The 20,931-nt window shown below is 45.8% G+C and overlaps 1 protein-coding gene across 2 annotated transcripts in view; it reads left to right on the plus strand.

Annotated features, from left to right (window-relative positions):
* SLU7 (spliceosome associated SLU7) overlaps positions 1-20,931 on the plus strand; it is a 313,168-nt gene that overhangs the window by 67,030 nt on the left and 225,207 nt on the right. For both annotated transcript variants that reach the window (XM_086931394.1, XM_086931393.1), the window contains exon 7: positions 13,847-13,891. In XM_086931394.1, coding sequence (XP_086787520.1) covers positions 13,847-13,891 — 45 coding nt within the window. The remainder of the gene's footprint in view (positions 1-13,846; positions 13,892-20,931) is intronic.

The raw sequence follows: 20,931 nt of genomic DNA on the forward strand, positions 1-20,931 counted from the left end.
GTGTCGAATGCTGAGGAGAGGTCCAGGAGAATGAGGAGGCATGAGTCGTTGCGATCCAGGATTTGGAGGGCGTCATCAATTATGTGTGTCATGGCCGTTTCCGTGCTGTGTTTCGCTCGGAAGCCTGATTGATGAGGGTCAAGGAGTTCAAACTGGTTAATGTGTTTTGTTAGTTGGAGTTGCACACATTTTTCCAACAGCTTGGCCAGAGTGGGGATATTGGTGATAGGGCGGTAGTTGTTTAAGTCAGCCGGATCAGCTGTAGGTTTCTTGAGTATGGGCGTGACTTGCCCCACTTTGAGGGAGTCTGGAATGAGACCTTGCTGAAGGGAGCTGTTAATGATTTTAGTCCAGAGTGGGAGAAGAACGGGGATAAAGTCTCTAACAGCATTGGCAGGTAGTGGGTCTGTGAGGTGATTAGAAGGCTTCAAGGTGCCGAGCAGTTTGTGTATTGCTTCTTCAGAGTAGGTGTCGAAAGACAACCAGGAAGCGTTATTTTTAGGTTGGGTGTCGGGCATTTTGGTGATGCTCGGGTATCGACTTACATCATTAAGGAGGTCACTCCTTATGTTGTCGGTCTTTAGCTTAAAGAAAGCAGAAAAGTCTTCACAGTGTGGGATGTTGTTTGTTGTGACGTTTGATAGTAGGGGTTGCGTCTTGGTTTGAGTTTTGACTAGTTCGAACAGCTTTCTTGGTCTGTTTTTTGCTTGGTCCAGCTGAAGGCTGAAGAAATCTGATTTAGCGCGCTTTATTTTCCTAAAGTAGGCCTTTCTCTTGCTCTTAAGTATTTTGCCATCATCACCATCAGCATGGTGAGGTCAACCCTGTCATTGTAGAGTTTGAGGCGGCTCACATGGATAACCCTTTTGGGTGTCCTGCTGGTGCCCAGGTCTACTAAGTAAGTGACCTCACTCTTTTTCTCCAGGATAGGGTAAGGGCCACTCCATTTGTCTTGGAGAGCCCTTGGTGCCACTGGCTCCAAAACCCACACCTGTTGCCCAGGTTGAAATTCAACCCTGGCAGCATTTTGGTCATACCAGTGCTTCTGCAGCTCCTGGCTGGCCTCAAGATTTTTGGATGCCTTCTCCATGTACTCTGCCATTCTGGACCTTAGGCCAAGCACATAGTCCACAATGTCTTGCTTGAGCTCTTGGAGAGGCCTCTCCCACCCCTCTTTCACAAGACAAAGTGGTCCCCTTACAGGGTGGCCAAACAGAAGCTCAAAGGGTGAAACCCCCACTCCCTTCTGAGGCACATCCCTATAAGCGAAAAGCAGGCATGGCAACAGGACATCCCATCTCCTTTTGAGTTTTTCAGGGAGTCCCATAATCATACCTTTCAATGTCTTGTTGAACCTCTCAACAAGACCATTGGTTTGTGGGTGGTATGGGGTAGTAAACTTGTACTGCATCCCACACTCCTTCCACATATGTTTCAGGTAAGCAGACAAGAAGTTGGAACCTCTGTCTGAAACCACCTCCTTAGGAAACCCTACTCTGGTGAAGACACCTAGGAGGGCCGTGGCAACTGCAGGAGCTGTACTAACCCTAAGGGGAATTGCTTCAGGGTTCCTAGTAGCATGATCCACTACTACTAGAATGAATGTGTTCCCTGAGGCTGTGGGAGGTTCAAGTGGATCCACGATATTTACACATACCCTTTCAAAGGGTACCCCCACCACTGGCAGTGGTATCAGGGAGGGGCCTTTGGTTTACCACCTGTCGTGTCACTGGCCTGACAGGTAACACAGGAGCTTGCAAACTCCTTTACTTTTTAGTTCATCTGAGGCCAGTATAAATGGCTAACTAGCTTTTCCCAAGTTTTTGTCTGCCCCAGATGTCCAGCTAGGGGTATGTCATGAGCTAAAGTTAGGAGAAACTCCCTGTACTTCTGTGGCACTACCACCCTCTTGGTAGCTCCAGGTTTGGGGTCCCTTGCCTCCGCATACAGTAATCCCTCTTCCCAATAAGCTCTGTGGGTACCACTGACATCTCCCTGTGCTTCTGAAACAGCTTGCTGCCTTAGGCTTTCAAGAGTAGGGCAGTCTCGCTGACCCTGGCACAGCTCTTCCCTAGTGGGTTCCCCTGGGCCCAGGAGTCCAACCTGGTAAGGCTCAAGCTCCATGGGCTCAGGTCCCTCTAGGGTTTCCAAGTCTTGTCCCTGGGGAGAGGGGTCATGAGAGGTTTGCTGTGTAGAATCTGGTCCCCCAGTCTTCTGGATTTTTCTCTTGGTTGGTTGGGCCATAGTTTCAGACTCTAAACCTACTTGTTCACCCTTCTTTTTGCTCTGTGCTCTGGTTTGCACACACACTAGTCTAGGGATACCCAGCATGGCTGCATGGGTTACTTGCTCAACCTCTGCCCAGGCTGAGGTTTCCAGATCATTTCCAAGCAGACAGTCAGCTGGTAATTGTGAAGAGACCACTACTAGTTTCAGGCCAGTAACCTACCCCCAACCTAATGTCGCCATAGGGCATTGGGTGGTATTGCTGTCCGCATTAGTGACTGGGTAGGTTTTCCCAATCCAGTATTGCTCTGGGGAAACCAGCATTTCCTTCACCATAGTGATACTGGCACCTGTATTCCTCAGGGCTTCTACTCTAGTTCCATTAATGGAGGGGTATTGCAAGTACTTTTTACAATTGAGTGGCCAACCAGCTACAGTGGCAAACTCCATTTTCCCCAAGGAGACTAGACTAGCTTGAGTGTATTCCCAGATTTGCTCTGGCACTCCTCTGATCCCATCTGTAGATTTACTGTCCCTGGGGTAGCTGTACTGGGTGCCTTAGGGGCTTTGTTGTAGGGGCAGTTCTTGTCTACAGTTAAATGTCCCAACTTCCTACAGTTGTTACAATAGGCATTGTTAGGATCAAAGTTTCTTCCCCTATAGGGCTGAGGCACATAGGGAGTAGTGTGGGACCCACCCACCGGCACAGGTTTTTGGGGCCCTTGAAAGACTCAACTTTTTATCTTGGGGATTCTCACCACCTTTCCCCTGGGGAGGTTTTGTGACCACCTTCTTCTGGTCACCCCCAGTGGCTGTCCTTGTCACCCAAGTCTTGACCCAGTGGTCTGCCTTCTTTCCCAATTCTTGGGTAGAAATTATACCTAGGTCTACCAAATGCTGATGCAACTTTTCATTTGTGCAATTACTCAAAATGTGTTCCTTAATAAATAAATTATAAAGTCCAGTAAAATCATGCACATTGTGTCCAGTTAACCAATCATCCAGTGTCTTTACTGAGCAGTCTACAAAATCTATCAAGGATTGGGTCTGGGTTTTGTGAGCCCCCTGAACCTAATTCTGTACTCCTCATTAGTGAGTCCAAATCCCTCAATCCGAGTTTTCTTCATAAGACCCTGCATCTGGCCCAGCAAGGGTCAGAAGCCTGTCTCTGCAGTTACCAGAGAACAGTTCCCATAGGAGTGCCCCCCAGAGAGGTTTCTTTAGTCTTCTGATATCACAAGCCCTCTCAAAGGCTGTGAACCACTTGGTGGTGTCATCACCTTCCTCAAATTTAGGGACAATCCCTTTAGGGATCTTAGGATCGTAAGATTACTCTTTATCCTTATTATTGGTATTGCTGCCACAAGAGATGGGAGCTGAGCCCATCTTTTTCCTTTCTTTTTCTAGAGCCAGGAGTCTGGTCTCTAGGTCTAATCTCTTGGCCAACTTTGCTAAGAAGTTGTCCTCTTCATTGGGGCTCTCCCCAATGTGTCCCTGGGGCCCAGTCCACCTGTGTGGTTCCCAGGCTCCCACAGGCTGACTCTTGGACTTAAGACTACATAGACCCTTTCTTCCCTAGGGATAATGGGGGGGGGGGGAATTATCCTCCTCCTCTTCCACCCCTTCTTCCTCTGGCTGGGTGTCACCCTGCTCAGAGGTGTGGTCCTTTGCATACTCAGTCAGGAGCTCATGGAGCCCTTGTTTGGTTGGATTCAGACCTACAACTATTTTGTTATCTTTGCATAGGGCCCTCAATTCCTTGAAGTCCAAGTGCAAGTAAGGTGTGAAGTCAAGTTCCTCCACCATGTCTACATTATCTTCACTAATAGCTGGGTTCTTTTGAGACATTCTAACCTGACAGTTCTAACCCTCTACCCTAGCTTATAGTGACTTTTATTTTTCAAAAATTCTAATGGGACTTAAGCAAGGCCCTACCAGACTTTTAGTATTTTTGGAAAAGACCAATTTCAGAATTCTAAAGGCAATTTATGAGTTCTGTCGTGTGATCAGATGGTAACCAAGTAGTCCAACAAATGCAAGTTTGTATCCCCCCGCTGATCCACCAATGTGAGAAAGTGGCTCTATATATACTGGACTATAATTAAGTACAGTGTGTATAGAGTCCACCAACTCCAAAGGTATAACAGAGGTTGAAGTCAGAACTGACCTTACTCTCAAAAGTGGTAGCTTGGTCGAGCAGTAAGGCAGTACCAGAGGGCAGTGCAAGCATTTGTTGTACACACTCAGTCAGCAAAGGATTTCACACACTCAAAGACTGAACTCCAGGCCAATTGTTTTTATATCCAAATATATAGTTGTTTTATTTTTAGAACCAACAGGCATACAAATATACTTTTCAAGGTATGAGTACTCTCATGTAATTACGTTGCAAGGAAGCAATAAAGTTTGTGAACACAATAGATTCAGGGGTTGCTGATGGCAGCACAGGTCTAGACACACTTTAGCATGGAGCTCAATGGGTTTTCAGCATATAAGTACAGTTGATTACCACACAGATTACTTTAGTAGTTCCAGGATTCTAGATTCAGTCCTGGGGTCTAAACTGAAACCAATTCAGTAAAATCGTTATAGTTACTGTAGTGAATTTTCATGAATATAAAGCGGTTTTAAAAGTTCACACTTAGAAACTTTTCAAGGTAAATCATCATAAAATCTTTATTTTGGTGCTAAAAGTACCATAAAAGCACAGGTTTTAAAAGACATGCAACATCATGTAGCAGAAAATTGTTATAAAAACACACAATCAATTGTTACAGTCACAATGAAATCACATAGAGAGTAAAATTTATTTAAAAATACGGGCAAGTTATGCACTATTCTAGGGGACTAGGAAACCAAAGAAGACCCCCATAACAGAATACATTGTTTAGCCCTAGATACTTGAGGATCTCCTTATACGCCACATGGCTGCTAAGAAATGGGAAACTGCAAAAACAATAGGTCCTGAGGTGCAATTTTGCATTACTCTAAGTGCTTGCATGAACTGCCGGAAGCCAACATTTCTACAAAGTGGGAACAGCCAATATTTCCTTGGTTTGAGGTATGCAGGGCAAAAGAAGACGTGTTGGTCTGTTTCACTGTCGCATTGACATAGGGGGCAGTTTTTCGGTGCAGACATGCTCCAGTTGCATGTGAAGGCCCGTATGGGTAATACGCCATGTCGCCATTGCACGTAAAGTTTTCTTGCTATGACGGGATAGATAACATCCAGGAAGCCTCCAAAATGGTATGTATCTTTTCCCATAAGAAAGGATACCGTTCTGGAGCCATGCTTAGGATTGCGCATGGCCATATTCAAGCTCTCAGCGCGATATCCTTTCGAGAGCATGGTAGCCGAAATCTGATTACATCCCCTCTCAGGGTCAGTCCATAGGCTTGGAAGTCCCAGTCTAGTAAGTTCCTTCTTGATGAAGGCAAGCCATGGTATTTTACGTGCACTGCTCCTAATAAGTACTTCTTTAAGCTCCTGCCTATAATTAACCAGCTCAGGTGCAACCCAGAGACGGCGCCAGTACCTTAGTGGTCTTAAAGCTAGCTCCTCCTCGATTGGGGTGATCCCCAAATCAAGTCTCAGTGGGAGGAGCGGGGTACTAGGCGGGAGAGCTAATAAATTCCATAAGAACTTATTCTCAACCCTGTAAATTTTGGATTTGTTACAGTGATCCCACAGCTCACCACCATACATACTTGCACCCCTAGCCTGTGATTTGTAGACCTCCAGAGGAGAACCCAATGGCTTTATCATTGAGGTATTGGATAGCCTCAAGATCCCTCCTGCTAATTGGGCAAGCTTTAGCTGGGATTTATTTGCCTGGGGACCCCACGTCAAGCTCTCATTGATCGTGACACCAAGATAAACAAAGGTACTAACTCTTTCCAGTATTATTTTGACCCGGGTAGGATTGGGTCTTGTGGTTCTGGGTGGGTTGAAGATCATGGATTTTGTTTTCAGTGAATTAATCTCCAAACCTTGTTTGTTACAAAATTCTACAAATCCGTCCAGTATTCTCTGGATACCCATCGGGGATTTGGAAAGCAATAGGGTATCGTCGGCGAACATTATCGCCGGTACCCTGTTCCCGGCTATCTTCGGCGCATCATTATTCAGCACCCCATTCAGATGCGTGATTACCCCGTTGACATAGAGGCAAAACAGGGTCGGTGGGAGCACACACCCCTGTCTTACCCCCATGCCAACGGGGAATCTGGATGTGGGAGTGCCACTCTTCCCGCAGCTGACTTGGGCAAAATTTGCCTCATGTAACCTAATCAGGACTGTGAGAAAATGATCGGGGATGCCCAGATCTAAAAGGACTTTCCACAATTTGCCTCAAGGTACAAGATCAAAGGCAGACCGCAGGTCTACGAACACCATACAGAGACTGCCACCCTCTATAAGCACAGTTTTCCAATGTAATAATACTAGGCGAAAGATTTTATCTATGGTGGAGGTGTTCTTCCTAAACCCTGCCTGATAGGGGCTAAGTATTTCAAATACCTCCATCCAATCCTGCAGTTGATCTAAAATAAGTCTCACAAAGATCTTCTGCGGGACGTCAATGAGACTTATGGGTCTGTAGTTGGATGGGAGCAGAGGCGAGCCCTTTTTAAAGATAGGTACTATCTCTGCTCCCAGCCAAGTACTAGGGAGCACCATTCCTCTCAGGATTGCATTAAATACCAAACCGAGTTAGGGGCCCCAGACTTTTGGTTGGTGCTTGAAAAGACTGCCCGTAAGTTTATCTAGACCGGGAGCTTTATTTAATGCAAGTCTGTCAATGGCAGTGCATACTTCAGCCACCGTGACCATACACTCCTCAGGGCAGACAGTACTCAAACCATAGGCCAGTAAATCTACAGACGCATCTTCAGGACTAGCCTTGCAGGAGTACAGAGTCCGGAAATAGTCTTCCCATACCTCAGGCGCTAGGTTCGGTTCTACTGCTTGTTTTGATTGTCCTGAGCCTACACTCATTATTGACCAGAATGTTTTGAAGTCTTTACAGTTTAGGGCAGAGGATAAACTGAACCACTTTTCCTCGTCCCATTCTTCTTTAGCGCACTTGATCTTTTTCATATACTGAGCCCTCTTAACTTTTATTAGGGCTCTATTATTATCTTTTACGGCTGCCACTAACTCTGACTTTGCTTTCCTGCTTGCCTTGTTATACCAGGGGGAACAGGGAGTACTACTTCTTTCCCTAGCCACCCTGGGATTTAGCACTTCAGCCAAGCTGCATACTAGACTCCCATGCAAGGCCTCTATCCGTACGAGAGAGTCAGGTGATGATGGCAAGTCATTCAGAACAGCAGCTTCTGCCAGCAGCGGGACTGCGAGATTGTATAGTTTTGCAATCTGTTCTGGTTTTTCCTTTAGTCGCGACCATCTAATTCTGCGCCTATTGTTTGCCAGGGTCAGATTGTTGATACTTTCGCCCCTCGATGGATCCCCGGCCTACCATTCTTTGGCAAGGCCATTTCTAAAATCAAGGCGTTGTGGTCACTGTCCTCTCTCGGTGTTACATCAAAATCGATACCATTCGGCCATAACCTGGTTTCCACCATGAAGTAATCGAGATGTGATGTTCGACCAGCTTTATTGTATGTGTGTTTGGCTGGAACGTCCGATTGGGTACGACCATTACATGCTCGTAGGGAATGGGTGATGGTTAGTGCAGTGACTTGGACAGCTAGTGGAGATCATGCCCTAACACACGGGGCCTGGGTCATGGGGATTGACCGAATGGTCATCCTCTGCTGTAAGGGTACCTTCATTTAAACACTCTAGGGGCTCGAAATGACAATTTTAAGTCGCCCCCTACCACTATATTGCAATCATTAGGAATAGCTGAAATAAAAGTGTAAAGATCATCAATAGTTCTAGACTCACTGCCTGCTCTAACTGGGCGTGAGTAAACATTAATCAATGCTAGCTTGAAGCGATTTGGCCAAGCAAGGACCACGCATTGTATGTCTCTGGAGTAGGTGGTAAGAATACTAGCTTTACAGCCCAGGTGTGTTCCAACCGAGGTTGCAAGGCCACCAGATGGACGCCCCCTCCCACTCCATACTGCCGGGACGTGGAAGGAGGCAAATCCCACTCTGAATTCTTCCGTGCGTGCCCAGGTCTCTTGGAAGAGGCACACATCATTTTTATCCATAAATGATCCCCATTCTGGACATATGATTTTATTGGATAGTCCAGCAAGATTCCATGTCACAATTTTTATAGATTCTAGGTTTATGGCAGGGACTCTTCTCTCAATTAGTGCCTCATTCTCCACTTCTATAGAGCCAGTTCTACGGCTATTACCAGTAATCATCTTGGCCCCCCCACTGATATAAATTACAGGCCATCTAGCTAATTGAAATTTGGATACATCTGCTGTACTTAGTAGGGCTACCACACCACATGTATCATTCCCTATCAATGTATCCTCCTGCATGCATCCTCCCATTTCCAGCCCATCCATTCCACTATTCGCCCCCTGTGTGCCCCTGGCGTTGATATCCAGTTCACTGGGATTTAGTCAATCCACCATGTCTAAGGAACTGAATCTGTTATATAGACACGTGTCCTCAGCTACCAGGGATTCTCTGCGTCTGCCCTGTCTTGTACCTGTTCTTGTTGTAGAGGCTACACAGTTCCAACCTGCATACCTTTCACTAGTATTGTGCGGTGGAACAGGTGGATAAAAATACGAGAGGGGAAGGGACTGAATGGCTGACGCTGGTGTGAGATAGGGCCACTGGCATACATGGGACACTGTTCGTGTATCCCTAAAATTGATTTGGACACAGTCTCCCACGAGATCCTTAGTTCTTTGACCTACCCATGCTACTCTTCGGACCATCAAAATTTCGCTAGTAACATCTTGTGGTAATGGTCTATTTATTTTTATTTAGCCAGTCAGTTACTTTATTCTTGAGGGTGGTGTGTGTTTCTTCTTGCCCATTCGTCAGTGATGGTACCCCAGCAAGAACCACTACGAGGGGACTTCATTCTGGGGGTAGGTCAATTTGCACACCGCAGATTTGTTCTTGCTAAGGGGTTTTGGGGCAGCATTTGGATTTGTCCTCACTGTGTCCTTGCTTTGGGGTGCCTGTCCGATCCCTTGGCTACAGCCACTGTTTTAACCTGTTGTAGATTCCCACCCTGTATTCTCGACATACTCTCACCTGTCCCAGGTTTAGCCGATGATGTGTTCCCGACCCATAATACACTTTGATGATCTAACACTGATCTCACTCCACTTGGGTCATTTGCTCTATGGGGAGTAATGAGCGATTGCTCCGTGGTAGGGGTGCTAGCGTTTGTTTGCGCGCCAGGGGTTGTATCTAAAGAGTTAGTGAGTGAGAGTAGGTTTGCTTCAATGGCAGCCATTCTATTCAATAGGGACATTAGGCATTCAGCAATTATTGTCCCCACCTTCTCCCAAAAGACACTTTTCAAAGTGACCACAGGAACCACGGGTATGTCCGGTATAATTGGGGGTGGCGAGATCTCCGCCTTCTCAGGCACCACACTTCGGTCCACCATCACTGGCTCCCCACTTTGATCCACATCTTTACTCCCCTCCCCCACACACTTCAATGACCTCCCACCACCCGCACAGTTTTTTCCCTTTTGTCTATGGCCTGCCCTCCGCTTGGTTTTTTGACCTTGTTTATCTTTTAAAGATTCCAGTTTTTGCTTACACAAGGCTGAATTAGATCTGGTTGTTGCACAGCCTGTCTGATTCGGTGTGCTTGATTCTTGATCGAACTCCTCAGTCACAAGTATGGTATTACTGTCCAATGGGGGGAGATCATTGATAGTTACATTTAGGGCCTCCGGGGAAAGAGTGTCCCGCAGTTGTCCATTCTCCATCGAGGTGAACGTGGCGGCAGCGGAGACTCCTGGTCCTGGGAGTCCCTCTGGTTCCCTCTCTCCCCTCCGGTCAAGAAAGCTGCTGTCGGACAAAAAAACCGCTGTGAGCGGCACCTGCGAAGCGGGGGCCGCGAGCGGTGATAAGGCAGTGATAAGGCAGTGGCTAGGGGAGGAGCACGGTGATGGCGGCGGCAGCGGAGACTCCTGGTACTGGGAGTCCCGCTGGTTCCCGTTCTCCCCTCCAAGGTAAATCTGACAATGTTATCCAATGGGAGAAAATTCAGGTTGCAGGTAAAGTACGATCGCATTACTTTTGTAATCCAGTATTGGGCTCCTGGGGCCAGCACTGGGGTCTCAACTTAAAACAGGTAGGTAATTGCGTTTCAGTATTTCGTAGGATTTTTAAAGAATACTTAAAATTTTCAAAAGTAGACAGAAGAAATTTCAGAGAAAAGCATACAATGGATTCCTATGGGGAAAATACAGGTTACTGATAAACCCGGTAAGGATTACTTTAGCGGTTCAGTACTGGGCTACAAGGTACAGTATTGGCTTCTCCCCTGATCATAAGTGAGTACTTCGGAATTCGGGTGATTTTATATGAATATTTGTAGCTTCCAAAACTTCACACTTAGAAGATTTTTCAAGTCAAACCAGTCAATGTTATCCAGTGGCAGGTAGGTGAGTTACCGGTTTCCAGGTGAGTACTTGGCTGGTGAAGTCAGGGTTCTTGGCATAGACTCAGGGGTCCCCCAGTGTCAGGTAAGTACAATTAGTTCACCCCCAGCGGCACAGGGGCGGCCGGGTGCAGAGTTAGTTAGGCCCAATGATATCCAATGAGGGAAAGGGGGCCTCCGGTTGGTGGCTGCTGGCTAGCAGGCCACGCGGCTGTGGGAGCTGAGCTCCTGGTCACTTGCCCAGGGCAAGGGGGGACATTTGGTAGGACAAAGGTGGCACAGCCAGCGGCCCTCGGGCGGCTGGGTGCAGGGTGCTTTTGAGCCGTCGGGTGCTCAATGTTATCCAATGGGAAAGGTCAAAGGGGAACAAAGACTGCAGGCTCGGGGACGGAGACTCTCCAGGGGCGACCAGCACTTTGAGAGGTAAGTTGGGATCTTGGAGCACAGGTAGGTACCCCAAAGGAAGGCACAGGGGGCTGTAGGGCGCCGGGTGCAGTAGTGTCTTTGGGTGTCGGAAAAGCTTACCCTCAGCTGATTGAGGTTGGGGTGGCCCCTGGTTCTGAGTCTGCAGGCGTCGTCTGGTTCGTCGAGGAGTGTTTGGGCACTGGACTTCGGGTCCCAGTCGCCGGGGGGACGTCCTCGAGGTTTTGGTTCGGTTGGGCCTGGCCCAGCGGGTGCAGAGTGGGCTGGTCCGGAGCTTCCGGGTTGGCACCAGGTGGGTTGTTGCAGCAGAGCCTCTGCTGATGGGAGTTCCAGTCTTTAGGAGGGTCAAGGCAGGCAGGTATTCTGGGTGTCCCAAGGTTGCTGTCCGCAGGAGTCGCCGGATTAGGCAGGAGCAGGATCCAGGATCAACAGGCCGGTAGGGCTGGGGCCAAGTCAGTTGTTGTCGTCCTGTGGTTAGCATCTGCACGGCGGGTCTCCTTCTTGATCTTCCTTCTTTTTTCTTCTCTGGATCTAAGGAAGGAAGGTTCAGGGAGCCCCTATATACTGAATTTAGGGGCGTTACAGGTAGGGCAAGGACGGGGACCAATGGGGTCCCTGTCCTGGGGTGGGTCACCCCCTAGCCTTCTCTTCTCCTGTGGAAGTGGGGCAGGAGCCTAGCTGGGATTGGGCAGGGCTCCCCATCTTCTAAATGGCCGGAGCCCGGGGTTGTACTTCACCTAGTTTCCCCACCTGAGGGGTGGGGTTGGCACAGGCTGGCACCACCCCCTTCCTGACATAGTTTTTCCCGCCAGTCTTCCTGCCAGATTGGGGTCAGGACTAGTGGGGGCTGGTTGCTGGGTACAGCAAATGGTCTGGGGAAGCTTACAGAGGCGGCATGCCTTTGAAGCTTCCCCCTGCCCATCCTGGGGCGGAGACCTAGCACCTTGCCCAGGATGTGCATTGTTTCAGGCCCAGGAGAGCGGGGACTCGCCTACCCAGGGATCCAGCAACATGTCTGCTGTGTTGCAGCACACAGGGGTGTGTGCCATGTCGACTCTGTGTTTGGTTCTGTACTCAGACACTCAGCCTGCAAAGGCAGTGTGTGGGTGTCAGGGTACAGGGCCCCTGAGGGTGGCACAATAAGTGCTGCAGCCCTCAGGGGCCTTCTCTTGTCACCATGCCCTGGGTACCTAGGGTACCATTTACTAGGGTCTGACAGGTGACCAGAGATGCCAATTAGGTTTTAGTTTCAACACAGATTTAGGGAAGGATTGCAGGCCCTCGGTGCCTGGTTGGCAGGAACCCAGGGCCCACTCAGTCAAAGCATATCAGCAGTTCAGAAAAAAGTGGGGGCATGCCAATGCAAGAAAGATGGCACTTTCTCACAATCTGGATTCCAACTATTAAGATAGGGTCAAACATTGGTTCTTTGTACTCCCTTCCTTAACTCTCGGTTTTCTGCAACACAAAATAAATTAAATGAATGCTCTTCTCCAGTCTTTCTTCTACAGAACTGGTGATTCATTTCATGAATTGTAGGTTTTGGAGTTTTTAAAGGCAGCATTACCAAGTATTTTAAAAGTAAGATTTTTAAAATTCTTTTTGATTTTTTCTGCCTGATATGGTGCGGACATAGTCTGATTTGCTTTCCCAGAATGACCACGGTGGTGCCACATCCTGTTGGAGTATATAACATTGATTTGGGAGTGGTTACATGGGGTTGTTCTGCCATTTCCAAATGCGATGGATGGAGTGATCAGCCAGCATTTGTCACTGATACTTGCATTGTCATGTGCTGATCACTTTATACTGTACCACCCGAGTGTCGCTCTTTAGAAGGCACATTCTTGATTCTTGAATCTACAGTTAATTTTATATTTCCCCAAATCCACTCATCTCAGAACTTTCTGCACGGGTCTTTCCCCAGCCTATACCATCATGTCTCTTTTCCAAGTTTGTATGGTGAGGGAGACATCTGTATTGTAAGAATACACCTTTGGGAAAAGAAAACTGTGCTCCTCAGTCTTCTTCTTGAATATAGGATTGTTTGTTTGGCATATTCAGTCAGCTGTAATAATTATTAATTAGGTATGCCCACTAATAATCGAGAACATCCGAAAGCGCAGTCCTCCCTTGCGTACAGATCTGTAGAAAGTCTTTCTTTTGAATGAACTATTGCCATTCATTCACATTAGCTAGTCTATAAAGCCACAGGGTTTATAGGTGTATTCTCCAACCAAAAGATATTATCTAAATGAGGACTTCTCTTTCCATTAATGACAGTGTGATACCAGCAAAGCATTGCTAATCTTCTAAAAATCTATTTTGAATTTGCTTGAGGCTCAGACTCGCTTCACTCTTGACACCCCTACTACCAATGAGTTTCAGATATAAAAAATCTTTTAGCACTGTATCCTCTTCAGTGTCCAGTATCTCTTTAGTAGTTTTGAGGTGGAGTAATGGGTTGTGCAAAATCTCCTAAATACTTGTACATAAAGTAATTGATATTTGTATGTTGGCAGCATTCATTCCAAGGACCCAGTGTTTTGCAAAGATACTATTTTCTTTGGAATGTTACCAATTATTCAACTGACCTAAGTGATGAGACTTCTTTTTTTATTTACTTCAGAACTCTTCCAAGAAGCACTGGGGAGAAGACGACTTGAATTCACAGGTAGGAGCATTCATATACTAGAGTCTAATGAATCTTTTTTTATTTCCAGGAAGTTATGCATGTGAAATTTAATTATAAATATATTTTCTCTGATATGTGGGTTGGTAGTTTATATTTTTTCTCTAAATAAGATTTACCTCACAGTTTTGGCCATAATGCATGCTAAAACAAGAGACCTAACGAGTGGGAAGATGAGAGAATAAACAATAGACCATATATTTTTACTTGAGCAGAGTAACAAATTTAATGACTGACAGGGCAGAGAAAACTGCGTTTAGCAGTGAAAAAAGAACATTGTGAGAAGGAAAAGTTTAGACTTTGTCTGGATTCCTGCAATCGAAAGCACGGATACTCCTGTAAAGTAATTGCACTTTTTCACGAAGGTGCAACATGTCATCGTGTTTCCATGTGAACCAGGAAACACAGAGAGAGAATTGAGGAGGTCGCCACAGAGAGAGAGATAGAGGATATTTTTAGATATATAGATACCCACATAGAAAGAGATAGATGTATAGGATGGAGAGAGTTACATTTAGACAAAGAAAGGGATTAAGGGACAGAGGAACTTAATAACTGAGAGATATGTAGAGAATTAGGGGGGTATTTAGACAGAGAGAGGGAGAGACAAATGGAGCCAGAGAGTAATACAAATGCAGAGGGAGATGTGGTGACAGATATACAGATAGATGGAGCTACAAAGAAAGATAAAGTGAAAGATGGAGAGACAGATGGTTCTCACCATGTCCTACCGGAATACAGATGTTCATGTGATGAATAATGCACACAAATTTCACTTTGTCATTATCGAGCAAAGAAGTTAGTCAACGTTCTTGCAGGAAAAAGTGTACTCAGTGATTTATTAAGGTGTGGAAGATACTTAAACATCATTAGCTTTAAATAAACTTTTCCTAACATCATTATCCATCTCTCATTTTTTGACAGGAATACCCACCCATTACAAAACTCATTGAGCTTTGGGATGTTTGCGAGTATTCATTTAAGCATAGCTCTAAAGATCCTGTAAAAGTAGCCGAAGTTTAGGCTAGACTTTGATTGGACAATCCAAAATCCTGATTCGTTCTTTGTGTTCTTTGTGTTTTTAATCATTCATTTGTAAATTTAGTGTTGTGGGCTAGATCAGTCATGTTGCATGAACCATTTTTGGTTAAGCTTTAGCTTTCTCGGAGATGTTGTCATGCTTTCCTCTTGAATGTACTGGTATAGAGAGGAGTTCATGGCAGACTCCTCTTTAGAAAGGTCCAGTGACTGCATAGTAAGTCCAAATTGTCACCCCTTAACCACCATACTGGATGGTTTTTATGAGGTTTTTGCTGAATTGCACATCTAAGCTGTGTAGTAATGTTCCTTTTGGAAAAATAGAGCTTTCTCCTGGTTACCTGTTCATGAAAGACTTAATTGTTCAGTCCTTTCCTATTGTTAGAACGAACTCTGACACATACCATATTGATAGAAGATTGTAAATCCTCTAGATTTACCTTTGGGGTTCTCTGTGATCACCAAGAGCATCATACAGTGCAATTTTGTTGTGCATTTACTATAATGAAAATTCTACATAGATTGGCAATAGTCTTAAACTTACTGCATTTGTATACTTTTCTCCATGTGGAACGATGCACTTCGTATTGTTTTGAAATTTCTTCATATACTTCCACAGACCTATGAGAAAAATCTTTTCTTTCTCTGAGACCATCTGATATTTTTTGACCTAAGCATGATGTGTTATTAGATATTTGACAATGTTTCTTTTTTTGTGTGCAGGTGTGAGCACTTTCTTAGTTATCATCTGCATATGTACCTGTAAGGGTGCAATTTCTGTTTTTCTCAAGGCTTCTGAATGTTTGCTTATTTTTTTGTTTTTGTTTTCTTAAGATATGACTTGGTGACAATTATGTTTTTTTGTCACATGAAATTAGAATAATGTATTGGTAGTACTCTGTGAGGACTAGATGAATGAAATATATACTATGTAAGGCCATTGAATCTTGAGAGGGTGTGCGTTCTTCCCATCACTGTAAGGCCATCTAAGCAGTGAATACTAAGGATCTTCTTTCATATTTCCAAGAAGACCTGTGTTTTTAAGGGCATTCAACAGCATATACTTGTTCTGCTGTGTGGTGTTATACCTAGTCTAGCAGGGCTCAAGAGATTTTCTTTTTTTATACTTGGGCACAAGTTTTAAAACAGCTGTTCGTCATAACAAAGTCACACCTGTAGTCCACCATGCTTCGTATGGAGAATGTCACTTTGCTGTTTGAGCAAGTCTCACTTATGTCAGCATGTTCGTGTTTAAAATTGATTGGTCAGATTTAGATTACTGTGGATATAAACCTCATTGCCCATTCCATCCTGCATTTGTTAGCTTGATTTGAAACTGGCTTATAACACAAGTTGTTATTTGTGGGGCAGGGACGTTGAGAATATAAACTATGATCAGGAACCTAAAACAGTTATATTTTGTCAAACCTATCAAGGTTTCCAACTATCTGACCATCACCTGTTTTAATGGGTATTTCGAGATCATGCGCCTACCTTAGAGGCAAGGGAGCAGTGAACAAGAGTCGTATCCCACTGTGCAATTAAGAATCATCCGTGATCTGGTGTTTTCCACAGCACAGTGAAACTAAGTAGTCCATTTTCCATTCTGATGAGCAGCACACCTCAAGGTAGATGAAGATCATTTTGTTTTTGTTTTCATAGCATACGACAAAGCATGTGTGCACTACCACAAACCCCTTATATTTTTTCCTAATGAAAAAATACTTTCCTCCAAAAATCAAGCTTAATCTCAGATTTTAGAATTTGCAACCTCCTCTTTAGTTCTTTCAAATGTTATATGGTGCCAAAACTATTCCTTCCTTTTATATAGTTTTTAAACAACATGAACACCTTCTTAAACCTTTTTGCTTAGTTGCCTTTTTAATGAATGGAGCATGTAGGAAGCATCTTTTTTGTGATATATCAAAAAGTTGATATACCACGTAAAGAATCCAGGGGTTCCTTTATGAGCGAACAGGGACTTGCTATGCAGCTACAAGATGGCTTCAATGAAAATAGGGATGCCTGGTATCCAACATCCCATATTAGAAAACCCACACTGATGCCGGTGTCGGATGTACAAATACATGCACTTAGAGGACACATTGCTTCCTTCAGAGTGTCAAAAGCCTTTTGACAGCTCATGTGCAGTTAACTTTCTTTGGCATCTTCTTGAAGGTCAGTTCTGTGAGGGGGCCCTGCAATGGACCCTTATCGGCTCACAAATCTCCTGTAGTGCCCAATCAAGCCAAGGAATGCCCTGACTTAGTCTGGGTGCTTGGGGCTACCCAGTCCAAAATTGTCTGGATCTTACGTTGTAGGGGTTGAACTTGGCCTCCACCTACCAGGTGGCCCAAGTATACAACTGAGCCCTGCCCTATCTGGCACTTTCTTGCCTTGATAGTGAGGCCTGTACTTCTGAGAGCCTCAAGGACCTTGCCAAGGTGGACCAGGTGATCCTGCCAGATGGAGCTAAAGAGAGCAGTATCGTCGAGATGTGCTGCACTAAAGGATTCCAACCTGGCAAGGACTTTATTCACCAACCTTTGGAAGGTTGCAGGAACATTCTTAAGTCCAAAGGGCATGACAGTAAACCGATAGTGCCCATCTGCTGTGGAGAATGCTTATTTCTCTTTTGCTTCTGGGATTACACCTATCTGCCAGTACCCAGATGTCAGATCAAATGTATTGAGATATTTCGCTGCCCCTAACCTGTCAATTAGTTAATCGGCGCTATAGGAATTGGGTGTGCATCAGCCTTGGTTACACAAAAGTCTTTACCCTGCGCCCAATGGGAACAGTCCAGACGGGACTGCCAGGCGAGGTCCTCCCTGGACTGGAAACAAGCATCCTTGGACCGGAGGTGGTGAAGTGAGCTAAAGAATGATGATGGATTTAACCCAGATCAACACTCTGTCCATCATCTCCTTGTGTTTCCTTTGTTCGCCCTAAGCTGGCAGGGTATGCCCGGACGTGGGTCCCTTGCTCACTTTGCCACTGGATTCAAGCTAGCCTGGCTGATGAAGGGTGGATTGTTCCCATGAGGCACAGAGTCAAGACTGATTTGCATATAGCTGGGTCTGAACTGAGGTGGCAAAGTGAGCTAAAGAATGATGATGGATTTAACCCAGATCTGTAACTGGGGGTGAGTGTCTGAAAAGTTTCAGCACTCCGTCCATCATCTCCTTGTGTTTGGTTTGTTCGTCCTAAATTGGCAGGGTATGCCCAGACGTGGGTCCCTTGCTCACTTTGCCACTGGATTCAAGCTAGCCTGGCTGATGAAGGGTGTTACCTAGAAACCGGTAACAGGATGCTTGTTTCCGGTTCAGGGAAGACCTGGCTTGGCAGTTCAGGCTGGACTGTTCCCATGAGGCACAGGGTCCGACTGATTTGCAGATTTGAGTCTGCACTGAGATGGCGAAGTGAGCTAAAGAATGATGATGGATTTTACCCAGATCTGTACCTGGGGGTAAGGGTCTGAAAAGTGTCAGTACTCCGTCCATCATTTCCTTGTGTTTGCCTAGTTTCTGAAGATCTACATCTCCAGTGTCTGCCTTTTCTGGGACACTTCTAGGATTGCTCCGAGAGGTACTGCTTTCTTAAGGGGTAAGGATAGACTTACTGTCAACCGCAAGCACCTCTTGTTCTTCCTCATCTTCCCCATCGGGGGAACTTTTATTTTCTGTCCGGAACTGCTGCAGTTTAGCTTTTGTGGGTTTAGGTTGCATGGCAATTTTCCATGTTTTACAGAGCTCCTTAAGTTGGGGTACTCTAAGGTACACATAGGGTGCCACGTTGAGTTCCTGGGAGGGCTCTTCTTCATACATGGTTTTAAAGTAGTTGGGAAGTTTTTAAGAATTTACAAAAAATGCGAAGTACTGGTTAAGGCCTAAATGCTTTACTACTTTTTAAATTTGAAATAGTTTTGCAAAGGGACTTGACCAAGGCCCTAACAGCTAATTTAATACAATTTAGAAAAAATCTCAAATCGAAAAAATGTGTTCAAGGCATATGAGCTGCAGATTGTACACTATGCATTAGATCGCCACCTGGTGTTGGGCTCGGATGAATGCAAGTTGTTGTCTTCTTGGAAGAAGCCTTTGTAGTCATGAGATAGGTGACTCCTCCCTTGGACAGTACTGCGCATGGGCATCGACTCCATCCTTAGATTGTTTTTTTCCGCCACTGGGATCGGATGAAAGTTTCTCCGCTCCGGCTAGAACAAGACTTTTCAGCAACTTCAAAGCGCAGAACTTCCACAAACTTCTACAAACTACCTTCGACATCGACTACGATACTTTCGACGTCATCAGTTCCATTCCGGTCATCAACGCGGGCCGTTGGGCCTACCGACGCTGTGCGGCCTACACCACATGGAAAGAACTCCGTTCAAAAGATGCCCAGTATGTCGAGCAAAGTTTCCACATAGCGACCACCACGAGGTCTGCAACCTCTGTCTATCGCCGGAACACGACGAGTCTACCTGCACAGCTTGTGCATCCTTCCGATCGAAGAAAACAATCCGAGATCGGAGAGCCCGTCGACACGAAATGAGGAGACCAGCTCCAGCACCGGAGGACATCTTCGATGAAGAGGTTCCCCTCATTCCCGAAGAAGACTCACCTGATCTCCAGATCGTATCAGAGGCAGATGACTCCGATGCCTCCATTCCATCGGGCCAGCGCGTGAGTACTTCTGCCCCTGCACCACATATTCTGTCCAAACCGAAGGCCGCCTTCCAGCCCGGCTCCGAAGAAAACAACTAAGCATTCTAGTGCCTCGACACCGAGCAAGCCTCTCCCAGCGGCACTGAAAACTAAAGATGCCTCGGTACCGAAGCCAAAAGACCCGTCGGCACCAAAGCCTAAAACAGTACCGGCACCGAAACATAAAGACGTACCGGTACCGAAACCTAAAGAAGCACCGGCTCCGAAGCCGTCCACTTCTAAACCCTCGGCGCCGAAAAACACGAAGCCTGATTCAGAGGTGCCCAAATCCTCGAACATGCCTACGAAGCCGAAAACGACACCTTTGGCACCGAAAACTACGCCACAGGACGTTATGATAACTCCCAAGGCTAAAGACACACAGCAACCTCCCCTGGTACCGAAAAAATTGACGCCCAAGAAGGTTGTAGAGCAGGAGGAGCTTTTTACACTAGATCCTCGACAAAAGAAGATCTACATCAGCCCAAAGACAGGTCATGTAGGTGCTACACCTCACAAGAAGAGACCAGCAGATGCACCACCCACACCTGTGGTTCCTGCCAAGAAAAAGGACTGTGCAACATCTCCTATGCACCCTTCCTCTCCTATAACTTCTCTTCCTTCTTCTCCTGTTCCTCCTCCAATATCACCTCAAACCTCTTCTGTACATTCTCCATTATCATCACATTCCTCACAGCAGAATGATGATGAATAAAATTTAGGTGGAGGGGAGGACATGCAAGAACCTGATTCATTCCCTTTAGATGAGGGTATATAGGATTTTTCAAACCCAAGAAATGTGTCTATATGGGACTTTACAAACCCAAATGTGCCTGACATTCCTGAACCGGAGTCATACCCATCAAAACCTTCCCCTCCAGAAGTTACCATTGGTTTTGATCACCTGTTAAACAGGGCTGCTGTTTACCATGGGGTCCCTATTCACTCCGATAATGTTGAGGAAGATTTTCTCCTAGATACCTTTGAGCAGTCTCATCGGTCTGCTCAAATTCTTCCCATGATAAAAAGGGTCATAAAACACGCTTCAGATGTATTAAAAGACCCTGTACGCACTAAGATATTAAACCCTAGAATAGAGAAAAAATATAGACTAGCACCCACAGATTCAGTCTACATAAAAGGCCACCTACCACTAGACTCATTAGTGGTGGCCAATGCTAGAAAGAGGGAAAATTCTCAGACTTCTGGAGAAGCACCCCCACCTGACAAGGAATCAAAAGTGATTGATGCGTCAGGTAAAAGAATAGCTGCACAAGC

The sequence above is a fragment of the Lissotriton vulgaris genome, chromosome 7, assembly GCF_964263255.1.
Source record: "Lissotriton vulgaris chromosome 7, aLisVul1.2, whole genome shotgun sequence".
NCBI classification, from domain to species: Eukaryota; Metazoa; Chordata; class Amphibia; order Caudata; family Salamandridae; genus Lissotriton; species Lissotriton vulgaris.